General features: G+C 35.0%; 4 protein-coding genes and 1 pseudogene across 4 annotated transcripts; 4 read left to right on the top strand and 1 right to left on the bottom strand.

The window, feature by feature from the left end:
- Positions 1-851: 851 nt before the first annotated feature.
- Positions 852-4,223, top strand: LOC130709969 (uncharacterized). Its single transcript, XM_057559109.1, has 4 exons — positions 852-2,241; positions 2,544-2,809; positions 3,119-3,328; positions 3,507-4,223. Exons 1-4 carry the CDS (start codon positions 1,005-1,007, stop codon positions 3,648-3,650), a joined length of 1,857 nt encoding a protein of 618 aa, XP_057415092.1. The 5' UTR covers positions 852-1,004; the 3' UTR covers positions 3,651-4,223.
- A 5,173-nt stretch (positions 4,224-9,396) lies between these two features.
- Positions 9,397-9,963, top strand: LOC130713304 (zinc-finger homeodomain protein 4-like). The gene has a single exon (XM_057563080.1). It carries the CDS (start codon positions 9,397-9,399, stop codon positions 9,961-9,963), a length of 567 nt encoding a protein of 188 aa, XP_057419063.1.
- A 3,595-nt stretch (positions 9,964-13,558) lies between these two features.
- On the bottom strand, positions 13,559-16,785 carry LOC130713303 (protein HEAT STRESS TOLERANT DWD 1-like; annotated as a pseudogene).
- Positions 16,721-19,540, top strand: LOC130709977 (uncharacterized). The gene is made up of 4 exons (XM_057559116.1): positions 16,721-17,613; positions 17,916-18,181; positions 18,491-18,700; positions 18,824-19,540. The coding sequence occupies exons 1-4, from the start codon at positions 17,370-17,372 to the stop codon at positions 18,965-18,967; spliced, it is 864 nt and encodes a 287-aa protein (XP_057415099.1). The 5' UTR covers positions 16,721-17,369; the 3' UTR covers positions 18,968-19,540.
- Positions 19,541-24,712: 5,172 nt separating this feature from the next.
- On the top strand, positions 24,713-25,282 carry LOC130713302 (zinc-finger homeodomain protein 7-like). The gene has a single exon (XM_057563079.1). It carries the CDS (start codon positions 24,713-24,715, stop codon positions 25,280-25,282), a length of 570 nt encoding a protein of 189 aa, XP_057419062.1.
- Positions 25,283-25,647: the final 365 nt, after the last annotated feature.

The raw sequence follows: 25,647 nt of genomic DNA, 5'->3' as shown, positions 1-25,647 counted from the left end.
TACTTTTGTTTGGGTCTCATTATACCTCACATATTTATATCATTTCAAGTGTCATGATACTATTTAACTTCATAAATGAATGATAAAATATCATTTTTTAATAAAAAAGCAAGAAGAAAGAGAATAAACAACTATTGCTTTAAATTTAAGCAACCAAACTGCCATGTCATGTTGCTCCAAAATAAGTAACCGTTGCTTAAGTACTTCAAGCAACCCCCATTAGAGATGTTCTAAGCATAGTTATAAAACTCGGACCGGACCGGCCGGTTCGATCGGTTAAATCGAGAACCGAACCCCTTATCGGTCCGAGCCATTAATCAAATCGGTCAAACAATCAAACCGGTTTGGACCGGCCGGTTCAGGGGATAAACTGGCGACTCGACCGGTTTTTTGATGGACGATCAGTGTTTTTTTTTTCTTCTGATTTTGCCTTTTATTTTGTCAAAACTGTTTTTAATGGTCAAACTGTAATTAATTTACATTCAATGTTAATTATTTGGTCAAATGATATTCAATTGAGAGTTATTTAAAAACATTGTCATAGCTAGGACTTGAACACAGGACCTAGAGGGAAGAATGCATATTATTTTATATATATGATATATTGAGGTTATATTTTAAATTATTATAATTTTTTAATATAAACCGAGTCAAGCAATCGAACCAATGACCCAGTGGTTGAACCATTGACTCATTGATCCAGTGTCTCGACCGAGTCGATCACCGGTCCGAGTATGATAACACTGGTTCTAAATAAAGGAAGGAAAGTGACCAATGCTCATATTAGGGGCCAAAATATAGATATTCACTCCCCAAAGATTTATACATAAGATGGGCCGAAAAAAACAGTATCTTCATCAGCAGGCTGCAGGCCCATAGTGAAGCGTGTTTGCACGTACTTTGCTTCTTCTCTTGTCTCCTTCCATTGCAGCCATGGAAACGACGAACCCAACCTAACCATTCACACTGATTCAGAGATGAACATTTGAAATTGAAACTCATCAATGGCGAGTGCGCACTGCTCTGCATTTTCCCTCATTTCACCTTCCCCCACCAGACGAACCCTTCCTCTGATTCTAGCTTCTTCAAAAACCCGGCACAGGAAAAACTATCTGCGACCCAAAATTCTCAAAACCCTAAACCCTATAACACACCCAACAGCTCCACCTCTTCTCCCACCACCAGAAAACCCCGTCCTCTTCCCTCAAGAAGACGAGCTCTGTCGAGAGGCTCCCGCCGCCGACGAGGCGCGCAGCGAAGATATCGCCGGCGCTGCTGGAGAGACTGACAAGTTGGAGGATTTGCAAGTTTCCGAGGCCGCTGTAGCTCACAATGGTGTTTACCGGAATGTTTCAGCCAAGGATATCTTCAAGTATGGTGGTATGTGTTTGGTTGGGGGTTTTGTGTTTCAGACGATTTATTCAGTTTGGATTCTGAGTAACTATGTTGCCAATGAGAAAGAGGAGGAATTGGAGGTGAGTGGAAGGGGGAATAGGAACTATGTTTTCGACGGGAATGGGAAAACTGTGCCGGTTACTGGGGGAGGCAATGGTTTTGATGTGGAGCACCAGCTTGAAATGGAAGAGAAAATGAAGGAAATTAAGTTAATGGCGAGGGAAGTTCGGAGAGTCGAGTCGGAGAAGAAAGCGGAAGAGGATGAGGGTGTTGAAGTTGATGACGAAAGCTCGGCATCTAGTAATAGGTTTGGTATTGAGAAAGAGATTGGTGCACGGTTATTGAAGCTGAAGGGTAGGATTTCAGATAGTGATAAGGATAGTTCAGCAGCGTTACGCGGTAATGCTCGTGGAAACTCTGCTGCTGGAATTGCTAGGGATGGCAATAAGGATGTGAATCAAGGAAATGAGGCACTAGTGTTTAAGAAAAAGTTTAAGTATAGAAGCCCTTCTACTAAGGTAAAAAAGGCTCCCAAGGGCTTTTCAGGGACCCGAGATGGTAAGGCATCTAATACAATAAAGGAGGGTTCTGCTGTTAAGAGTATAACTCAAGATTCTGGAAGTGATGCAACTGATCATGAAGGAGTATTATGTGAAGATAAGCAGGTGAATCAACAGAATGTTGTGACAGACAAAAGTACTTCTAGTGTTCCATTGGAAGAAAGTGGAAAAGTCGTTGATAACGAGTCCAGGGAAATTTTAAATCATGGGAAGAATTTGGAAGAAAAGATGGAGACACCAAACAAGAAAACTGAAGTTCCAGCTAAAGCTAACAGCAATGACAACGGTATAAATGGCTTTTCATATCAGTTATTTATTTGATTTGATATCCATGTTATGTTCTGTTGTGTTCTTTGACATGTCTATCTGCCGCTGTCTTTGTTTCACTTTGGAATTTTATTATATATCAGAGTTAAGGCAATAAAACTTTAGTAAGAGTTGCAGTTTCAATTTAAATAAGTAGAACAAGGAAAGTACAGAAAATATTCTTTTGGTGGTTACTATTTGCTTGTTAGAAGAAGTAACCAGTGAAACATAGGTTGATTTATGATAAATTTAGCTCAATTTGAGTTATTTTTTATATTTTAGGTGGTGTCCAGGAGACTAGTGTTGGGATGTCTTCACTTGAAGTAATACAGTTAAGCGACTCGAGTGAAACGAGGACACAGAATTCTCAATTTTTTGAGGAAGGAAACCGGGGCACTAGTCCTATTCTGGAAAAGGATAATGTGCGCAGTGTAAATGGAAGTTCAAGACATGGATTAGCTAAAAAAAAATCAGCAGATAACAGAGTCAAAGCTAAGCAAGCAAACACTAAGATTGATATGTGGTGGTTGAACCTCCGTTATGTTCTAGTATGTGCAATGTTTACTTATTTTCCAGTAGTTTAACCATAGGGAAACTTCCATTATTTGATCTTTCTTAAATGAGTTAAATTTGTTGAACGCTTTTAAGTTTTCTCGTTTTATCAGGTATATAGATTAATTCTTAAAAACTTTGACCAAGTCAGGGTAGGACTTTTTCTTGAAATACACTTCAGACAGCTTTTGGTTGTTCTGGAAATAGACATAAGTTTGGTCAAACCGTCATTATTTAACATGACATGCACCTATGTTTAGTTATTTACATCTGACCTTGAAGTCACTGTCTATATCCATGTGAAGGTGATTCTCATGCAAAGAGGTTCAAACGGAGAAGGAGGAAAAGGTCTCTATAGTGTGAAGTTTACTTCTAAGGAGCAGGGACTAAGTGATGGTTCCTATACTGTTGCTTTTGAGGATCATGCTGATGCTAACAACTTCTGTTTTCTACTGGATTCGTTTTTCGAAGATTTGGGTGATTTTAGTGCCAATGCAGTTCCTATGTCAATACAAGTAAGAATCTTAGCTTGCACTGCTAATAAAAACTTCTATGCACCAATTAATAACTGAAATGTCTCATTGCTATAACCAGGCATATGGAAATTATGTTTAAACTTTCACCCTAGATGTTATGTATAAAATTATGTTTGGTATGCCATTTTCTCAGAGGGGCATTTCTAATGTTCTTCAGGAACTGAGTGAAGAAATAATATCACGAGCCAAGAAAGTAATAGTTGTGAAAAAGAGGCAGCTTCAACTCTATGCGGGGCAACTACTCACTGATGTTGAGATGGCCTTGTGCTCTATCATAGAACAAGATCAAAATGCGCCGTAATTGACCATGTGGAGATCATTGGTACTTTATCAAGTTCCATAAAAAAATTCTTAACACAGAAACAGCCATTCTCACCACTATTGGCGGTCATGCACTCATGCTATTTGTTGACATTTGGTGAAAATTCAGAGTGAAGAGTGCTGGGTAATAGTTGGAGTTAATGGATCCAGCAGCACATAGTGAAGAATGCTTGGTGACAGGTTTCCCTTCCTAAAGTTTTGTTTAATCTTAGAAGCTTTTGTTTCTTACAAGTAGCAACATATCCCACCAAGGGAAGTGTCCATTCTGGAGCCACTAGGTACGTGATCTTAGCACATCACATCCGTTATTTCTCTTTCTTTTTCACCAAAGGTGTCTAGACTCATTGGGACACCCAACATTTTCCAATGTAAAGTCTGAAATGGTGTTATGGCACTAGGGTAAAACCAAATAGATCTAGTTTGGCACAAATTTCTGTAACCAACATTTGTTTATAAAGCAAAGTGTTACCGATTTGTCTTCAATTTCTCAAAAAAGTTGTGGCAACAATTTATAAATGTATAATCTGTCAAATTTGACAAGAATTTTATTCTATTATTTGAGAGTGCATATTGTTTTATTTTTAAGTATACAGGTGAGTTGAAAAGTTTCTTTGAGTACAGTATAAAAAGCACTGAAGGTGGTCATAAGCCTTATTGAGAAACTTACCAAAGTAAGCACAACCTTATTCATAGTATAAGGTTGCATAAGTTGTCTTCATAAATTTAGGTTGCATAACTTGTTTGGACATATTTTGTAACATTAACACTAATGCAAGTATTTAAGTAAGCTTAAAAAATAACTTATTATCTATTTATAAGTTGTTTTGATCTTATTTTAAATTTATTTCGGTAAGTTTTTTTTTTTGATAAAGTATTTCGGTAAGTTTTTCAAACAAGCTTATGAATGAGTGTTTTTTATGCAATAAGCTATTAGTGGGATAAACGGACAATAATAGCTCTTCCCTCTTCCATCATTAAAATTTGAAAAAAATATAAAAATGTTAATTATCTTCATCATCTTACCCTTCATCCCTCTTCCATCATCTTCATCAAATTTCTTCCATCATCTTCATATTCTTTATCCTTCATAATATTCTGCAAATTTCCTCCACCATCTTCATCTATATTTCCCTTTTACCGTCATCTGCACATAAACCCCAAAACCCAACAACAACAACAACAAAAGCATAAAATGTTGTTAAAAAAAAAGCATAAAATGAAACCCAGAAAACCCAGCAAACAACGTACAAAATAATTACCAAGAAAACGTTTGAATAATTGGATAACACGTTTGATTAAAAATAAAACCCTCACTATTTCCCCCTCACAATCAATCCTCAATCATTCCACACACACCCTTTTTTTTTTCTTTATAGCATCGATGCCCTTCCTAACAATCCTTCCTATTCTGTTGTGGGTTTTAACTTTTTGGGGTTTCTAGGTTTTAATTTGTTGTGTTGGTCATGGTGGTGATGTCTCCCTTATTGTAGTGAGGGGGATTTGGTTTGAGGTTATTTGGGTCACTGGTTTTTTGGTTTGATGGAGGTTTGGAGTTTGGTTGCTTGGGTCAACAGTTTGGTGGTTTGATGGAGGTTTGGGGTTTGATTGTTTGGGTCACTTGTTTAGGGGTTCAATGAAGGAGGGTGTCATCATGGCGTTTCTTAGAGGAGATGGTGGAGGAAGGAGGGGATTATGATGATGATCGGGAGAAGAGGAAAGAGGGGAGGAAGAAGGGGATTGAGAGAAGACGAAGAGAAAGAGAAGGAGAAAGAGATTGAGAGAGGGAGATTTGGGGACGACAGAGGAATATTCAAAAATTGATGAAGCGAGATTCATTGGTTGAAGCCGCTTCATCATCATTTTTTTTGGGTTTCTTGGTTTGAGGTGGTGATGAAGGTTTCTAGGTTGGATTTGTTGATATTTGTGGATTTGTTGATGTTTGCAGTTTGGATCGTGTTTAAGGCTTGAACGTGTTGTTCTTTTTGGGTTGACGAGACTATGGCTTTCTTGGTTTGTTGATGAACACTAATGAGAGCATAAAGAACACTTTTAATTTTATTTTCAATTAATGAATTTTAATTAAATTTAAATGTTAATTATGAACATTACATTAAATATTATTTAAAAATTACACGTGGGTGTGACACATAAGCTTGTTCGGACACATAATTAATCTCGCCTGAGCTCTCTTTCCGGTATAGATTAAAATCTAAATGCAGTGATTATTTTACAATTTTACTTCGACGAATGACAAAACTAAATTTTGCTATATTTACATGGACAAAAAATGTATCTAAACTTAAAATATCTTACAAATGATAGGAAAAATATCAAACTAACTTTAAAGTATTTTTAATTTCTTTAAGTTCTACATTAATTCAGCCTAACCCAAGCCAAACATTGATGTTTTTAAATATTTAAAGACAAATAATAAAAATTCACATCCATGCTTGACATGTTAAAAAAAAATCCAAGTTTGACTTATGGACAACATTAACTGAGTAATGCAATACAGTTAATGAAGAAATAAATGATATTAAATATTAATTAATTTGTCAAAGCTCAAGGTCAATATAGTATTCACATTCAAGCTTTTACTTTCATCTACATTAGTAAATGTATATTTACAACCTTAATGAGAACATACACAGTTTAATAAAGGGTATTAAATATCAATTAATGGCCACTTTAATATTATAAAAAAAAATAATATACCCCATCCACAAGTCTTTAATATAAGAATCAAGTACTTTCACTCACCTTCTTACTTTAAAAAAAAAAAGAGAAAAATACAATGAACCAACGGTGTAAAGTTTTTTTACACCGTCAGTCAATCAGATTTTATGGATGTGCTACGTCAATTAATGAAATTAAATTAAAAGAGATATTTTCTCACATCCTTAAAATCTGATTGGTTGACGGTGTAAAACCTTACACCGTCGGTGCATAGAAATTAAACTAAAAAAAAGTACTTCACTCACCTTCTTAAGAAATTTGGTTAGTTTAAATTTTTTTACATATGTTAATTTAGTTAATTGCATTAAAGTTATTCTCAAATTTTACAATTTTCTAAAATTTCCGTTTAAACTCATTTTTTTAATTACTATGCATCATTAGAAGTCTGCAAGTGGAAAGAGAGAAAATTTAATTAAATAATTTTTTTATAGAAAAATAATTTAGTCCAAATTAATACACCATAAACTTCAAATTTATTCTCATAAAAAATGAAATATACCTCTAACTTATTTTTTTTTTAAAATCAAATGTACCTTTAATTTAGTTCTTATAAGAGGGAGTATAAAACTATCACTATAAAAATCCTTTTTTTATGGAAACTAAGAAAATCTTATTTTAAACTATAAGTGTTATGTAAAAAAAAATTGTGTCCCCGAGGGTTAGCTCAAGTGGTAAGAGCTAGGGGACATAAGGGTTGGGGAGGGAAGGTCCAGGGATCGAATCCTGGAAGGAAAATTTGAAGGGATTTTCTAACTTACTAACAACTAACCACTAACATTTGTCTATAAAAAAAATAAAAAAAAGTCGGTATTTAATAAGGAAAAACGATATTTGGATTTTTTAAAAAGATATGAAAAGTAAATAGAACTTGATGTGATGCATTGCCATTTTAAGAATATAAATTGTTAAAGATAATAATTTAAAATCATATATATGAAATTTTTCTTAAATTTTAATTTTTGTGATAATTAGTTGTTTAACTTGGTATCACGGTCTCTATGGTCAAGCGATCTAGAGTTTAATCATTGTCGCCCTCAATATTTCTAATAAAAATGAATTAATGGTATATGGGTTTGTGCATCCTCTATGCTTCAAGTCCAACGAACTCTTATGTGAGAGGTTGTTATAAATAATAATAATAATAATAATACATCCGGTTCTATTTATAAGAATTAAAAAAATTCACATATTAAGAAATGTAGTTAAACTAGTTAAAATGTATTAAATTTGTCTTGAATTAAAATAATTTTCCAAAGTTACCCTTTTTTATTGGTGTTGGAGAGTGGGGATGAGATATAATAACTAATGAGACGCATTTTACTAGTTAGAATTAATAAGGCATCATTGGAAAAAATTAATTAATATAGAACAAACTTTCATTTAGTCTTATAAAGGACCAATATTTTTTTTCTCTTTGGATTTTATAAATAGGACCAGAGGTAGTATAAAATTATTCATGTGACCATTTTCTAATAATTTAAACTTTTGAGATAATTTGTTGTTTCAAAAAAAAAAATTCATCAAAAAAGAATCTTATAAAATCATATTGATAATTAAACAAATAAAGATTAACAGTTCATTCAACTATAGTTCGGTTGAACTGTGGCGTGGCTAGCTATAAAATAACTAATTTACCACTAACAACTAATATTTGTATATAAAAGAATGAACAAAAGGAAAAATTATAGAAGTCAGATGTATGTAAGCCATTACAAGATAACTCATAGTTGTTAGCTCGCTTCGTTATCCATGAGGTCGTAGGTTTGATCATACTCATGGGGAATGGAACACATACACTGTCATTTGTTTACCATTTAGTACGAGTATCTACGATGAGATGATTAGTCACTGTTGACGGCGCCCGGGATTCAACAAAAGAAAGAATAAAATTATTTTAAAGGGTAGCTCAAGTGGTAAGGGCTAGGGCCTAGGGACATAAGGATTGGGTGAGATGAAGGGTGAAGAGTTCCGGGTTCAATCCGAAGGAATGATTAATTTACTAACATTTCTAAGAACTAACATTTGCTTATCCAAAAATCCATCCGAACTAGCCCGATAACAGGATATAAAATAATCTTTTATTTACTTTTATTAGTTTACTCGAGCAGTAAAAAATATATAATGGTACTATTTCATGCTACTTATTACAAAGTTGTGTCATTTTCATGGTGCTTGTGAGTTGTGACATATATTAAATTGAATAATGATATAGGGCACGGAGATGTATGCACGAGGCATTTTCTCACGATTTTAAACCGCCAGAAATGTGTAATGCTTGTGATTCTTTTTGGCATAAAAAATATTGGCGATTTGAAACCGCCAGAAATATGTAAACCCTGCGATTTTTTCTGGTATCTCAATTTAGTGGCGGTTTGAAACCGCCACTAACTGCTTCTCGTGCACCTTCGTGCCCAAACCTGTCGGGCTAAATAGCACTGCTCTATAAAATTTACTAATTTTTTTGTTTTTTTAGACTTACCAGGCTTATTATTATTTTTATAGCAATCGGATCAACCTGAACATTATCATTTTAGTTTGGTTCGAAAGTAAAAACATTTGAAATCTTATACGAACTATCCAAAACATATTTTATTCTGTTTAAACGAAAAATCCATCAAATCCAATCTATGTGCGCCTCCGGTTTTATACTTGTTTGACTAGTTGATTATCAAATCTTACAAGTTATGAAGACATTAAATTGGTCATTACCTCATTTATTTAAACCTTCTTTATTCCTCATATTGACAATACGACTTTTATCTTTAACAATAATTTTTTTTTTACTTTCTATCTTTTTTACTACAAAAGACTTTTTACTTGAGTGATATAATATAATATAAAAAAATAAAAAAATATTAAAGATATCAATTGTTTGACTTCGATGGTAAAATCTTCGGTTCTATTTAAGCCTCGCTCGCTCACTGCAAGCACACACCATTCCAACTATATTCCTAATCTTTCAATCCTACATCTTAGTGTCATAAAAAACCATGTCTGATGCTGAGATCAATTTTCCTCCACCAGGTTTTGAGCAAGAAGTGGTGTACCTAGAGTGCAAACGCAACCATGCTGCATCACTAAACCGTGTTTGCTATGATGGATGTCAAGAGTTTCTCAAAGCAAGTGTTGAAAGCAACACCAAAGATGCTATGCTATGTGATGTTTGTGGGTGTCATCAGAACTTTCATCTCCAACATACTATGTACACCCCTAAAGCCCAGAGCCAAACAAGGAACACTCCGAACATAGTAAGTTCACTTGTAGGCCCATCTGATCCTCATGTGGAATTTAGGGTGAGTGCCGAAAATAACCCTGAGAATGAGATGATAGTGATGCTGCCAAAGCCAAAGAGGAAGAAGAGAACGACTTTCACGGTGCACTTGAGGAATCGAATGACAGAATTCGCTAACAGGATAGGGTGGACACCTAAAGGAACTAAAAGGGAGGAAATTGACAATTTTTGCTTAGATATTGGAATTAGTTATACAACATTCTTAGTGTGGTTGAACAATCACCGTCCTCGAGCAATGAAGAAAAATACAGAAATGGCAAATTGAAAAGCTGAAAGTCAATCATCATACATCATCCTTGGAAGTTGGCATTCGAGTTTTTTCCTTAAGGAGTCTGGTTTTGTTGTAAGTGCGAAAGACAATTTTAATTTATGGTGTGTTAGGGTTTCAGTTGTCTGCTTCTCAGTTTTCGTCTTTGTTATCGGTGTTAAGTTTTAATCTATCTTGAGTAATTTTAATTTATGGTGTGTTAGGGTTTTTGTTGTCTGGTTCTCAATTTTCGTCTCTGTTATCGATGTTAAGCTTTAATCTGTCCTAAGTAATTTTAATTTATGGTGTGTTAGGGTTTCTGTTGTATGCTTCTCAGTTTCCATCTTTGTTATCGATGTTAAGTTTTAATCTATCCTGAGTATTTTAAGTATTTGAGTTTTTAGTAGTTTAGCTCGTGTACCTTAGGTTTTCGAGTGGATTACCATCTTTGTTATGTCAACTTAAATGTGTTTGTTCAATTTATCTTATCTTTATCTAAATCATATTCATAGCAATTTTTTCTTTTGGCATCATTGTTTGCTACCCAAAATAGAGTTTATAAAAATTAATTAATCACTAATTTAGAAGAAAAAAATCCATAAAAAATAGATTTTTATTTTTTAAACACTATGATTTAAATATGAGCCATGCTATTTACTACGGGTGAATATTTGCAAGAAACAAAATATCAGCCTCTATTTTTTAAACACTACGATTTTAAACACTATTTGTTTTTTGAAGTAAAATCCGTGTTGTTTGTAGGAATACAAGACGAGTTGGGTAAATTATAATATTCCACATTAGTTTTTTTGCAATTCATTCTGTATTAAACAGTTTTCACCTATGATTATATATATTGTGTTCGAGATTAAATAGCAAGAGGACTTAATCCGCATTTATCATATACAAAATTTATGTAAATAAATTGGGATAGAGTTAACATTTGATTGATTTCATTCATTGACGCTCTTAGAATAAGAGCAGGGATTTCATATTGAATTCTACATTTATGGGAAAAAAAGTTAGCAAATTCACTATATCATTCTATTTGAGAATGACCTCATTATATTTATTTTGCTTATTTAATAGAAATAAAAATAAAACATTAAACTACGCCCTAAAATAGAAGACTAATTCTCGATCTTAACATCATTTTAACGTTTTTCAAGGAAGAACTATCGAGAAATATTTAATTAGAAAGTCAAACTTAATAAATATGTTGTCGGCATAATATCAAATTTTTTAATTGACTCATTAAGTTAATGAGTTCATCTCATTGTAATATAAAAAAGTCTTACACCGAGATAAATCCATATATTTATTAACCCAGAGTCACCCTTAGGAATTGATGGACCTAACATCTCACCCCATGACCCTTAATATCACAGCCCCTTAAGGACTATATACTACAAGGAAATAAAGTTGTGTCATCACTACCAACAATTGCTTTTGGCGTAGTGGTTAACGTTTCCTCATAATCACTGTCGTCAGATTCAGGGGACGCTCCTCAGTTGCTGCCACCGGAAGAGGTGGCCATCATACAAGACCTATTAGGGTTTCTAGAGAGAAGCCCGACCTCCTCACCTTTTGTGTTTCTTTAGAAACTCCTTGAAAGAAGAAGTTGAAAATGTGAACTTTTTCAACTCAAAATCACAAGTATCCTCCCCATCCACCTATACTCTAGCGGCAGCTAATTGCATGGTCTCACTCCAACGAGCTTCAATGTGTTGGGCATCTAAGTCATTGAGGAGTTGTGGTTAAAGCATCTTAACAACAACAAAACCCTCTTCTTCAGTAAGACACCAAACCCGCACTCCATGCCCTTATAAAAAAGAACAAGAAAAACCCCAACTTTCTTTTTAAGGAGCTTTTAATCTATATAAAAGTTGGGTCAAACACTACTTTAATACTCTCTCCGTTCCTAATCTTTTGTTGTTTAAGGTTATGCACATTGTTTAAGGGTGCAATCATTGAAATATTTGTTGACATAAACATCCTTATTTAATATTGAGTTAGAGTGAAGAGAGAGAATGATAGTTATTGGTTAAGAAACTTGTTATGATTTTGATTGATGAAAATAAAATGTAAGGTGAGAGATATTGTATTAAGTGAGGGTATACATGAAATAAATTGAGAAAAAATGCATTGGGTTTGTAGGCTTTGTTTGGATAGGGGGGAGGGTGATGGAGTGGAGTGGAGTGGTGGGGAAGGAGGAAGTGATCCATTGTTTATTTTATTTAAAATATGATGAGAGAGAGTGGTAAGTAGTGGTCCAAGATCCATCATGCTCCATTGTTTTCCTTCAGATTTGCTCCCCCCAAAATTGGATGGAAAGGAATGGAAGGAAAAACTGAGCATTTAATTAAATTATGAAAATAATATTTTGCCTATCGCAACCTCCTTTCATAACTTCCCACTTTCACCTTGCAGTTATTATTCGATCATTCTTTCAAGTTTCACCCATTCTCAAGAGTTCCAATGTTGTGAATTGGGTGCTGGATGAGTCAACTATTTTTATCTAAAAAGTGAAAACTATGGATACTTGGTATAAAGGATAAATCACTTAAGCCCTCCATGTTAAGTTCTAAGGACCGAAAGTTTTAATTCTCTCTGTGAGCAATAAAGTCATTTACGCTTAAACAATAAGCAAATAATGCTATGGTGAAGATCTTTATGTTTAAAAAAATTGTCATAGGACCACTACTTTTAATACTGATCTTGTTACTGATACAAGTCATGGTCTGGTAATCTCTTCTGTACAAGTCATGTTCTGCAACATTAATTTTTTTAAGTAACGGTAATATAGGAAAAAGATAATAATAACTCATACCACTACGTCCATTACCCAAACAGTGGAATGGTAAATTTTTTCCGCTCCATCATAAAATACTCAAACAATGGAATAAGATTTTTACTCCATTCCGTTCCGCTCTATTCCGTTCCATTCTGTTTGTTTCATTATGTTCCATCAATCTAAACATACCCTAAAACAACAAAAGTTTTAGAATTTAGACCAAAAGTTAAAAAAACAAAAGATCAGGAACTGAGGGAGCAAGTTCGATGAATACAATAGTAATTTAATTAGGACAAACTAATAGTGCAAACAGTTTTACACAAATATCATATCACATCCGGCTTTTTTTAGTTTAATTATAATGGGGGAAAATGGTGAAATCTAGTTTTAACGCTATACCAATCATGAGATTCTTAAGACAATATGAATTTGAGCATGTCAGACAAAGAATTGTTGCTTTTTGCTTTCAAAATCTTCCTTGATGAATGTCATCTTTTTTACTTGTATATTCAGGTATTCAATTCAAGTCCAAACCCATAAAAAGAAAATATTCAAATCCACCAACGTACGCACTAAAGAAATAATAAGAGGGTTCAAATCAGGTTTGTTTTTTATTCATAATGTAAAATATGCTTGCTCAATATCATCTAACATAAACAAGAAACCTCAGAAAAACCTAACAAGCCAGGTATTATATAATAACATTATTGCTTCTTCCAACAGCATCTGCAAAAGCTGAACTCAAAACATCAACAAAATTTATCTCTTGAGCAATGCATTCAAGTAAATTTTGGGATGGTTGCAACCAGAAGTAGCTTATCAAAAACTAAGACAGCAATACCTATAGGAATTATGAAGCAGCAGCGCATCTGATGGCAGGGTGGTCTAAATATTTGAAGGCATGAGGATGTTGAATCCATCTGCTGCAGTAGACACAATCATTCCAGGAATCTGTGAGTGCCAATGCAGTTCTTTAAGGTCTTTCTGTCCCTGGTGAATAAAAAATAGCTGTGGAGGCAGATCTTGAGGAGCATTCACTACTTGTTCTTTGGTTTTAGCTTGAAAATCAGCCTCCTCTTCCTCATCCCTTTCTAAAGAAAGGTCCCAAATTGTGAGCTGATTATCTTCCGATGAAACAGCCAATGAAGAAAGCTCATATGGACTCCACTCAATGGATGTGATTGGGTGCTTATGGTATTCAAAATGTGCTACCACAGAAACAGAATACTCTCCTTCCTTGACAAATCTGAGATCATGAATAGAAACACTCCCATCATCACTCCCAGATGCCAACAAGACACAATCAGCCAACCTGTTCCATGACAACACATTCACATCAGCTTTATGCGCCTTGAAAGACGCGGTCGGCGACTTCTTCCCCAAACGGGTATCCCATATAACAATGCTTCCATCCCCAGAACAAGAAGCAAAAATATCATGATCCTTAGGGCTCCATTGCAAGTCTTCAACACTAGCAGTATGTCCAATAAAGGGAGCATTGTCAACACTCCATGTTGCAGCAGCAGAATTAGGCTCCCAGAGATAAATACAATTATTGCAATCCCCAGATACAAGCCTTCCAGGAACAACAGGACTCCAATCTATAGCATAACCTTCATCTTTGTGCTTAAATTTCTGTAATGGAACCTGATTAACAACAACTGCATTTTCTGTTGTCACTGTCTCTGTCTCTGCTAGAGAATTGAGATGAGAGCTCATGTCCCAAATCTGCACATCACCAGTTGTTAGCGTAGGCAACCCCGTGGAATTGCTCAAAGTTACAATAGATCACAACGAAGTAATAGACAACAAGAACGATTAAGAGACAAGAACGTTTGTTAATGCAGTTCGGCAAATTGTATCTACCTCTGCGGCTATAGAGTAGCTATAGCTCTCTTTATTGATTCTCAATAATCAATTGTGTTTACAATAGCAATTTCTCTCAACTGCCTAATTATCTCACACATCTGCAATAACAGTTTCTCTCAACTGCCCAATTGTTGTGTACCCTCGCACACCGCTGAATTGCGGCACACTTGCACACCGCCCAATTGCGGCGCACTCCGCACACACCTGGTGCACACTAGCACATGGCACACTTTTATTGTTAGAGGTCTTATCTATTTATAGGACACTACTAACTCTAGTATTACAAGATAAGATAATCTAAACATCTTATCTAAACCCATTAGATAAGATAGAGTCTTATCTTAACCCATAAGATAAGATAGAGTCTTATTTAAACCCATAAGATAGAATCCCTCTAACCCAATATCACAATCCCCCTAAATCAAATTCAAATAACTGATAAGATATGAGTCAATCCCAACAATCTCCACCTTGGTGAATTCTCGAACCCTTGTGAAGATCAAGTGCTCAGCTTCTGAATCCTGATTTTCGGGACTGTGTTCTCCATCAAATCAAATCCTAATAAACCGAATATTTGGCCTCAAAATAAAATCTGTGGGCCCTAGATTTTCCTAATGAGCCAATACCCAACAATCTCCACCTTGGCGAATTTCAAACTCCTTTATGATGATCTGTTGCTTCAGTTTCTTGACTTCGATTTTCGGGATTGGTGGTGACTGGCTTGGTCAACATGTCCGTTGCACTCTAGCACTCGAACTCCACCTTACTCAACACCCCGTCCTGTGTCTGTTAGATCCGTCAATTTCTCCTATCACTGACTTCTACAATCCTCATGGCCTTTATCCGCAGCGGAAGATATCCAACCTTGCACCGCCGTTCGCTCCACCGTGAGAAACGGAACACTCCACCTGACTACACCGTCAATGGATACTTTCGGCACACCAGCCTCGGTCCCGCGAACCAAGCGCTCTGATACTAATTGTTGTGGAATTAAAGAAAGACACAACTTGATTCAGACAGTACGATAGAGCGAGAAAGCACGAATAAACCACACAGAATCTTTGTTCACGCAGTTCGGCCAATTATGCCTACCTCTGCGGCTATAGAGTAGCTATAGCTCCCTTTATTGATTCTCAATAGTCAATTGTGTTTACAATAGCAATTTCTCTCAACTGCCTAATTGTCTCACACATCTGCAATAGCAGTTTCTCTCAACTGCGCAATTGCTGTGTACCCTCGCACACCGCTGAATTGCGGCACACTTGCACACCGCTCAATTGCGGCGCACTCCGCACACACCTGGTGCACACTAGCACATGACACACTTTTATTGTTAGAGGTCTTATCTATTTATAGGACACTACTAATTCTAGTATTACAAGATAAGATAATCTAAACATCTTATCTAAACCCATTAGATAAGATAGAGTCTTATCTTAACCCATAAGATAAGATAGAGTCTTATCTAAACCCATAAGATAAGATAGAGTCTTATCTAAACCCATAAGATAGAATCCCTCTAACCCAATATCACAATCCCCCTAAATCAAATTCAAATAACTGATAAGATATGAGTCAACCCAACAATCTCCACCTTGACGAATTCTCGAACCCTCATGAAGATCAACTGCTCAGCTTCTGAATCCTGATTTTCGGGGCTGTGTTCTCCATTAAATCAAATCATAATAAACCGAATATTTGACCTCAAAATAAAATCTGTGGGCCCCAGATTTTCCTAATGAGCCAATACCCAACACTGCCCAATTTGCACATATATGTGGATTTTGTGGCATGCAGCGTATACGGTTCACACATCCTTCATGAGTTACCTTCCTCAACTGCAAATTTGGACCCTTAACACCATCTTCTTCATCATCACTATCACTATCACTATCACTGTCACTATCCTCACCACCATCCATATCCATGCCAGAAATATCAACTTGAAGCTCACGTCTCTTACCAGAAATATTTGACACTTTGAAAACCCCGATTGAATTCCAAGAAGCTTTCTGTGCCTGAGTCCCTGCAATGAAATACGCAGTGTGTGGAAACTCCTTTCGGACTAACCCAAGAGTGTCACGTACAATGTCGAAGCTGAGACATGGCCATCCAATGTGAAAAGCGTGGAGGGAGTTGTAAGCGGAGGGATCATACTGAAGCTCCTTTCGAACATTTATTCAGTTTGGATTCTGAGTAACTATGTTGCCAATGAGAAAGAGGAGGAATTGGAGGTGAGTAGAAGGGGGAAAATGAACTATATTTTCGACGGGAATGGAAAAACTGTGCTGGTTACCGGGGATGGCGGGGAAGGCAATGGTTTTGATGTGGAGGACCAGCTTGAAATGGAAGAGAAGATCAAGGAAATTAAGTTAATGGCGAGGGAAGTTCGGAGAGTTGAGTCGGAGAAGAAAGAGGAAGAGGATGAGGGTCTTGAAGTTGATGATGAAAGCTCGGTTTCTAGTACTAATAGGATTGGTATTGAGAAAGAGATTGGTTATTGAAGCTGCAGAGTAGGATTTCAGATAGTAATAAGGATAGTTCAGCAGCGATACGCAGCAACGCTCGTGGAAACTCTGCTGCTGGGATCGCTAGGGATGGCAATAAGAATGTGAATCAAGGAAATGAGGCATTAGTGTTTAAGAAAAAGTTTAAGTATAGAAGCCCTTCTACTAAGGTAACAAAGGCTCCCAAGGGCTTTTCAGGGACCCGAGATAGTAAGGCATCTAATACAATAGAGGAGGGTTCTGCTGTTAAGAGTATGACTCAAGATTCTGGAAGTGATGCAACTGATCATGAAGGAGTATTATGTGAAGATAAGCAGGTGAATCATCAGAATGTTGTGACAGACAAAAGTACTTCTAGTGTTCCATTGGAAGAAAGTGGAAAAGTCGTTGATAACGAGTCCAGGGAAATTTTAAATCATGGGAAGGATTTGGAAGAAAAGATGGAGACACCAAACAAGAAAACTGAAGTTCCAGCTAAAGCTAACAGCAATGACAACGGTATAAATGGCTTTTCATATCTGTTATTTATTTGATTTGATTTCCATGTTATGTTCTGTTGTGTTCTTTGACATGTCTATCTGCCGCTGTCTTTGTTTCACTTTGGATTTTTATTATATATCAGAGTTAAGGCAATAAAACTTTAGTAAGAGTTGCAGTTTCAATTTAAATAAGTAGAACAAGGAAAGTACAGAAAATATTCTTTTGGTGGTTACTATTTGCTTGTTAGAAGAAGTAACCAGTGAAACATAGGTTGATTTATGATAAATTTAGCTTAATTTGAGTTATTTTTTATATTTTAGGTGGTGTCCAGGAGACTAGTGTTGGGATGTCTTCACTTGAAGTAATACAGTTAAACGACTCGAGTGAAACGAGGACACAGAATTCTCAATTTTTTGAGGAAGGAAACCGGGGCACTAGTCCTATTCTGGAAAAGGATAATGTGCGCAGTGTAAATGGAAGTTCAAGACATGGATTAGCTAAAAAAAAATCAGCAGATAACAGAGTCAAAGCTAAGCAAGCAAACACTAAGATTGATATGTGGTGGTTGAACCTCCGTTATGTTCTAGTATGTGCAATGTTTACTTATTTTCCAGTAGTTTAACCATAGGGAAACTTCCATTATTTGATCTTTCTTAAATGAGTTAAATTTGTTGAACGCTTTTAAGTTTTCTCGTTTTATCAGGTATATAGATTAATTCTTAAAAACTTTGACCATGTCAGGGTAGGACTTTTTCTTGAAATACACTTCAGACAGCTTTTGGTTGTTCTGGAAATAGACATAAGTTTGGTCAAACCGTCATTATTTAACATGACATGCACCTATGTTTAGTTATTTACATCTGACCTTGAAGTCACTGTCTATATCCATGTGAAGGTGATTCTCATGCAAAGAGGTTCAAACGGAGAAGGAGGAAAAGGTCTCTATAGTGTGAAGTTCACTTCTAAGGAGCAGGGACTAAGTGATGGTTCCTATACTGTTGCTTTTGAGGATCATGCTGATGCTAACAACTTCTGTTTTCTACTGGATTCGTTTTTCGAAGATTTGGGTGATTTTAGTGCCAATGCAGTTCCTATGTCAATACAAGTAAGAATCTCAGCTTGCACTGCTAATAAAAACTTCTATGTTTAAACTTTCACCCTAGATGTTATGTACAAAATTATGTTTGGTATGGCATTTTCTCAGAGGGGCATTTCTAATGTTCTTCAGGAACTGAGTGAAGAAATAATATCACGAGCCAAGAAAGTAATAGTTGTGAAAAAGAGGCAGCTTCAACTCTATGCGGGGCAACTACTCACTGATGTTGAGATGGCCTTGTGCTCTATCATAGAACAAGATCAAAATGCGCCGTAATTGACCACGTGGAGATCATTGGTACTTTATCAAGTTCCATAAAAAAATTCTTAACACAGAAACAGCCATTCTCACCACTATTGGCGGTCATGCACTCATGCTATTTGTTGACATTTGGTGAAAATTCAGAGTGAAGAGTGCTGGGTAATAGTTGGAGTTAATGGATCCGGCAGCACATAGTGAAGAGTGCTTGGTGACAGGTTTCCCTTCATAAAGTTTTGTTTAATCTTAGAAGCTTTTGTTTCTTACAAGTAGCAACATATCCCACCAAGGGAAGTGTCCATTCTGGAGCCACTAGGTACGTGATCTTAGCACATCACATCCGTTATTTCTCTTTCTTTTTCACCAAAGGTGTCTAGACTCATTGGGACACCCAACATTTTCCAATGTAAAGTCTGAAATGGTGTTATGGCACTAGGGTAAAACCAAATAGATCTAGTTTGGCACAAATTTCTGTAACCAACATTTGTTTATAAAGCAAAGTGTTACCGATTTGTCTTCAATTTCTCAAAAAAGTTGTGGCAACAATTTATAAATGTATAATCTGTCAAATTTGACAAGAATTTTATTCTATTATTTGTGAGTGCATATTGTTTTATTTTTAAGTATACAGGTGAGTTGAAAAGTTTCTTTGAGTACGGTATAAAAAGCACTGAAGGTGGTCATAAGCCTTATTGAGAAACTTACCAAAGTAAGCACAACCTTATTCATAGTATTTATGAATAAGGTTGCATAAGTTGTCTTCATAAATTTAGGTTGCATAACTTGTTTGGACATATTTTGTAACATAAACACTAATGCAAGTATTTAAGTAAGCTTAAAAAATAGCTTATTATCTATTTATAAGTTGTTTTGATCTTATTTTAAATTTATTTCGGTAAGTTTTTTTTTTTTTGATAAAGTATTTCGGTAAGTTTTTCAAACAAGCTTATGAATGAGTGTTTTTTATGCAATAAGCTATTAGTGGGATAAACGGACAATAATAGCTCTTCCCTCTTCCATCATTAAAATTTGAAAAAAATATAAAAATGTTAATTATCTTCATCATCTTACCCTTCATCCCTCTTCCATCATCTTCATCAAATTTCTTCCATCATCTTCATATTCTTTATCCTTCATAATATTCTGCACATTTCCTCCACCATCTTCATCTATATTTCCCTTTTACCGTCATCTGCACATAAACCCCAAAACCCAACAACAACAACAACAGAAGCATAAAATGTTGTTAAAAAAAAGCATAAAATGAAACCCAGAAAACCCAGCAAACAACGTACAAAATAATTACCAAGAAAACGTTTGAATAATTGGATAACACGTTTGATTAAAAATAAAACCCTCCCTATTTCCCCCTCACAATCAATCTTCAATCATTCCACACACACCCTTTTCTTTTCTTTATAGCATCGATGCCCTTCCTAACAATCCTTCCTATTCTGTTGTGGGTTTTAATTTTTTGGGGTTTCTAGGTTTTAATTTGTTGTGTTGGTCATGGTGGTGATGTCTCCCTTATTGTAGTGAGGGGGATTTGGTTTGAGGTTAATTGGGTCACTAGTTTGGTGGTTTGATGGAGGTTTGGAGTTTGGTTGCTTGGGTCAACAGTTTGGTGGTTTGATGGAGGTTTGGGGTTTGATTGTTTGGGTCACTTGTTTAGGGGTTCAATGGAGGAGGGTGTCATCATGGCGTTTCTTAGAGGAGATGGTGGAGGAAGGAGGGGATTATGATGATGATCGGGAGAAGAGGAAAGAGGGGAGTAAGAAGGGGATTGAGAGAAGATGAAGAGAAAGAGAAAGAGAAAGAGATTGAGAGAGGGAGATTTGGGGACGACAGAGGAATATTCAAAAATTGATGAAGCGAGATTCATTGGTTGAAGCCGCTTCATCATCATTTTTTTTGGGTTTCTTGGTTTGAGGTGGTGATGAAGGTTTCTAGGTTGGATTTGTTGATATTTGTGGATTTGTTGATATTTGTGGATTTGTTGATGTTTGCAGTTTGGATCGTGTTTAAGGCTTGAACATGTTGTTATTTTTGGGTTGACGAGACTATGGCTTTCTTGGTTTGTTGATGAACACTAATGAGAGCATAAAGAACACTTTTAATTTTATTTTCAATTAATGAATTTTAATTAAATTTAAATGTTAATTATGAACATTACATTAAATATTATTTAAAAATTACACGTGGGTGTGACACATAAGCTTGTTCGGACACATAATTAATCTCGCCTGAGCTCTCTTTCCGGTATAGATTAAAATCTAAATGCAGTGATTATTTTACAATTTTACTTCGACGAATGACAAAACTAAATTTTGCTATATTTACATGGACAAAAAATGTATCTAAACTTAAAATATCTTACAAATGATAGGAAAAATATCAATCAAGTATTTTTAATTTCTTTAAGTTCTACATTAATTCAGCCTAACCCAAGCCAAACATTGATGTTTTTAAATATTTAAAGACAAATAATAAAAATTCACATCCATGCTTGACATGTTAAAAAAACATCCAAGTTTGACTTATTGACAACATTAACTGAGTAATGCAATATAGTTAATGAAGAAATAAATGACATTAAATATTAATTAATTTGTCAAAGCTCAAGGTCAATATAGTATTCACATTCAAGCTTTGACTTTCATCTACATTAGTAAATGTATATTTACAACCTTAATGAGAACATACACAGTTTAATAAAGGGTATTAAATATCAATTAATGGCCACTTTGATATTATAAAAAAAATTATAATACCTCATCCACAAGTCTTTAATATAAGAATCAAGTACTTTCACTCACCTTCTTACTTTAAAAAAAAAAAGAGAAAAATACAATGCACCAACGGTGTAAAGTTTTCTTACACCGTCAATCAATCAGATTTTAAGGATGTGCTACGTCAATTAATGAAATTAAATTAAAAGAGAGATTTTCTCACATCCTTAAAATTTGATTGGTTGACGGTAAAAAAAAGTACTTCACTCTCCTTCTTAAGAAATTTGGTTAGTTTAAATTTTTTTACATACGTTAATTTAGTTAATTGCATTAAAGTTATTCTCAAATTTTACAACTTTCTAAAATTTCCCTTTAAACTCATTTTTTTAATTACTATGCATCATTAGAAGTCTGCAAGTGGAAAGAGAGAAAATTTAATTAAATAATTTTTTTATAGAAAAATAATTTAGTCCAAATTAATACACCATAAACTTCAAATTTATTCTCATAAAAATGAAATATACCTCTAACTTATTTTTATTTTTAAATCAAATGTACCTTTAATTTAGTTCTTATAAGAGGGAGTATAAAACTATCACTATAAAAATCCTTTTTTATGGAAACTAAGAAAATCCTATTTTAAACTATAAGTGTTATTTAAAGAAATTTTGTGTTTGAGGGTTAGCTCAAGTGGTAAGAGCTAGGGGACATAAGGGTTGAGGAGGGAAGGTCCAGGGATCGAATCCTGGAAGGAAAATTTGAAGGGATTTTCTAACTTACTAACAACTAACCACCAACATTTGTCTATAAAAAAATAAAAAAAGTCGGTATTTAATAAGGAAAAACGATATTTGGATTTTTTAAAAAGATATGAAAAGTAAATAGAACTTGATATGATGCATTGCCATTTTAAGAATATAAATTGTTAAAAATAATAATTTAAAATCATATATATGGAATTTTTCTTAAATTTTAATTTTTGTGATAATTAGTTGTTTAAGCATTGTCGCCCTCAATATTTCTAATAAAAATGAATTAATGGTATATGGGTTTGTGCATCCTCTATGCTTCAAGTCCAACGAACTCTTATGTGAGAGGTTGTTATAAATAATAATAATAATAATACCTCCGGTTCTATTTATAAGAATTAAAAAATTCACATATTAAGAAATGTAGTTAAACTAGTTAAAATGTATTAAATTTGTCTTGAATTAAAATAATTTTCCAAAGTTACCCTTTTTTATTGGTGTTGGAGAGTGGGGATGAGATATAATAACTAATGAGACGCATTTTACTAGTTAGAATTAATAAGGCATCATTGGAAAAAATTAATTAATACAGCACAAACTTTCATTTAGTCTTATAAAGGACCAAGATTTTTTTTCTCTTTGGATTTTATAAATAGGACCATAGGTAGTATAAAATTATTCATGTGACCATTTTCTAATAATTTAAACTTTTGAGATAATTTGTTGTTTCAAAAAAAAATTCATCAAAAAAGAATCTTATAAAATCATATTGATAATTAAACAAATAAAGATTAACAGTTCATTCAACTATAGTTCGGTCGAACTGTGGCGTGGTTAGCTATAAAATAACTAATTTACCGCTAACAACTAATATTTGTATATAAAAGAATGAACAAAAGGAAAAATTATAGAAGTCAGATGTATGTAAGACATTACAAGATAACGCATAGTTGTTAGCTCGCTTCGTTATCCATGAGGTCGTAGGTTTGATCATACTCATGGGGAATGGAACACATACACTGTCATTCGTTTACCATTTAGTACGAGTATCTACGATGAGATGATTAGTCACTGTTGACGGCACCCGGGATTCAACAAAAGAAAGAATAAAATTATTTTAAAGGGTAGCTCAAGTGGTAAGGGCTAGGGCCTAGGGACATAAGGATTGAGTGAGATGAAGTGTGACGCCTTGAGCAGACGAGGGCGAGGATTGATCGAATTCTATGTGGAGGGACGCACCACACCCGAACAAGAGGTATTCTGAGACTGTCTAGGGATGGACTATACAGTTGAGGATGGCATATATGATTTGATTGTACTACCCATAACAACAAGTTGCAACTTCTTTTCGGGAGCCCAACTCATAAGAACTCCATGGTTAAGTGTGCTAGCCTTGGAGCAATATTATGATAGGTGACCTCCTGGGAAGTTTTCCCGGGAAGCGCACGAGTGAGGACAAAGTGCGCTGAAAAGACTCGTGTTGTTACCGTGAGGCCAGTCCTCAAGTCAGGATGTTACAATTGGTATCAGAGCCAACCTCTCCCAGTACGATGTGGTTCGAGGACGAACCAAGCGGAAGTTGGTGGGCCTGTGACGCCTTGAGCAAACGAGGGCGAGGATTGATCGCCTTCTATGTGGAGGGGCCTGTGACGCCCTGCGATTTTTTCTGGCACCTCAATTTAGTGGCGGTTTAAAACAGCCACCTCCACCACCTCAATATTGGGTTTTGGATAGCTCTATAAAATTTACTAATTTTTTTGTTTTTTTAGACTTACCAGGCTTATTATTATTTTTATAGCAATCAGATCAACCTGAACATTATCACTTTAGTTTGGTTTGAAAGTAAAAACATTTGAAATCTTATACGAACTATCCAAAACATATTTTATTCTGTTTAAACGAAAAATCCATCAAATCCAATCTATGTGCGCCTCCGGTTTTATACTTGTTTGACTAGTTGATTATCAAATCTTACAAGTTATGAAGACATTAAATTGGTCATTACCTCATTTATTTAAACCTTCTTTATTCCTCATATTGACAATACGACTTTTATCTTTAACAATAATTTTTTTTTTACTTTCTATCTTTTTTACTACAAAAGACTTTTTACTTGAGTGATATAATATAATAAAAAAAATAAAAAAATATTAAAGATATCAATTGTTTGACTTCGATGGTAAAATCTTCGGTTCTATTTAAGCCTCGCTCGCTCACTGCAAGCACACACCATTCCAACTATATTCCTAATCTTTCAATCCTACATCTTAGTGTCATAAAAAACCATGTCTGATGCTGAGATCAATTTTCCTCCACCAGGTTTTGAGCAAGAAGTGGTGTACCTAGAGTGCAAACGCAACCATGCTGCATCACTAAACCGTGTTTGCTATGATGGATGTCAAGAGTTTCTCAAAGCAAGTGTTGATGAAAGCAACACCAAAGATGCTATGCTATGTGCTGTTTGTGGGTGTCATCAGAACTTTCATCTCCAACATACTATGTACACCCCTAAAGCCCAGAGCCAAACAAGGAACACTCCGAACATTGGAAGTTCACTTGTAGGCCCATCTGATCCTCATGTGGAATTTAGGGTGAGTGCCGAAAATAACCCTGAGAATGAGAGGATAGTGATGCTGCCAAAGCCAAAGAGGAAGAAGAGAACGACTTTCACGGTGCACTTGAGGAATCGAATGACAGAATTCGCTAATAGGATAGGGTGGACACCTAAAGGAACTAAAAGGGAGGAAATTGACAATTTTTGCTTAGATATTGGAATTAGTCATACAACATTCTTAGTGTGGTTGAGCAATCACCGTCCTCGAGCAATGAAGAAAAATACAGAAATGGCAAATTGAAAAGCTGAAAGTCAATCATCATACATCATCCTTGGAAGTTGGCATTCGAATTTTTTCCTTAAGGAGTCTAGTTTTGTTGTAAGTGCGAAAGACAATTTTAATTTATGGTGTGTTAGGGTTTCAGTTGTCTGCTTCTCAGTTTTCGTCTTTGTTATCGGTGTTAAGTTTTAATCTATCTTGAGTAATTTTAATTTATAGTGTGTTAGGGTTTTTGTTGTCTGGTTCTCAGTTTTCGTCTCTATTATCGATGTTAAGCTTTAATTTGTCCTAAGTAATTTTAATTTATAGTGTGTTAGGATTTCTGTTGTATGCTTTTTCCGTCTTTGTTATCGATGTTAAGTTTTAATCTATCCTGAGTATTTTAA

This window comes from Lotus japonicus, chromosome 4 (assembly GCF_012489685.1).
Source record: "Lotus japonicus ecotype B-129 chromosome 4, LjGifu_v1.2".
NCBI classification, from domain to species: Eukaryota; Viridiplantae; Streptophyta; class Magnoliopsida; order Fabales; family Fabaceae; genus Lotus; species Lotus japonicus.
This window is presented reverse-complemented; position numbering and strand designations above follow the sequence as displayed.

Coding starts and splice junctions, on each gene's coding strand:
- LOC130709969 (XM_057559109.1), top strand. CDS start 1,005: ATGGCGAGTGCGCACTGCTCTGCATTTTCCCTCATTTCACCTTCCCCC. Junction 2,242..2,543: donor AGCTAACAGCAATGACAACG/GTATAAATGGCT, acceptor TTTATATTTTAG/GTGGTGTCCAGGAGACTAGT. Junction 3,329..3,506: donor CAGTTCCTATGTCAATACAA/GTAAGAATCTTA, acceptor AATGTTCTTCAG/GAACTGAGTGAAGAAATAAT.
- LOC130713304 (XM_057563080.1), top strand. CDS start 9,397: ATGTCTGATGCTGAGATCAATTTTCCTCCACCAGGTTTTGAGCAAGAA.
- LOC130709977 (XM_057559116.1), top strand. CDS start 17,370: ATGACTCAAGATTCTGGAAGTGATGCAACTGATCATGAAGGAGTATTA. Junction 18,182..18,490: donor TGAACCTCCGTTATGTTCTA/GTATGTGCAATG, acceptor ATCCATGTGAAG/GTGATTCTCATGCAAAGAGG. Junction 18,701..18,823: donor CAGTTCCTATGTCAATACAA/GTAAGAATCTCA, acceptor AATGTTCTTCAG/GAACTGAGTGAAGAAATAAT.
- LOC130713302 (XM_057563079.1), top strand. CDS start 24,713: ATGTCTGATGCTGAGATCAATTTTCCTCCACCAGGTTTTGAGCAAGAA.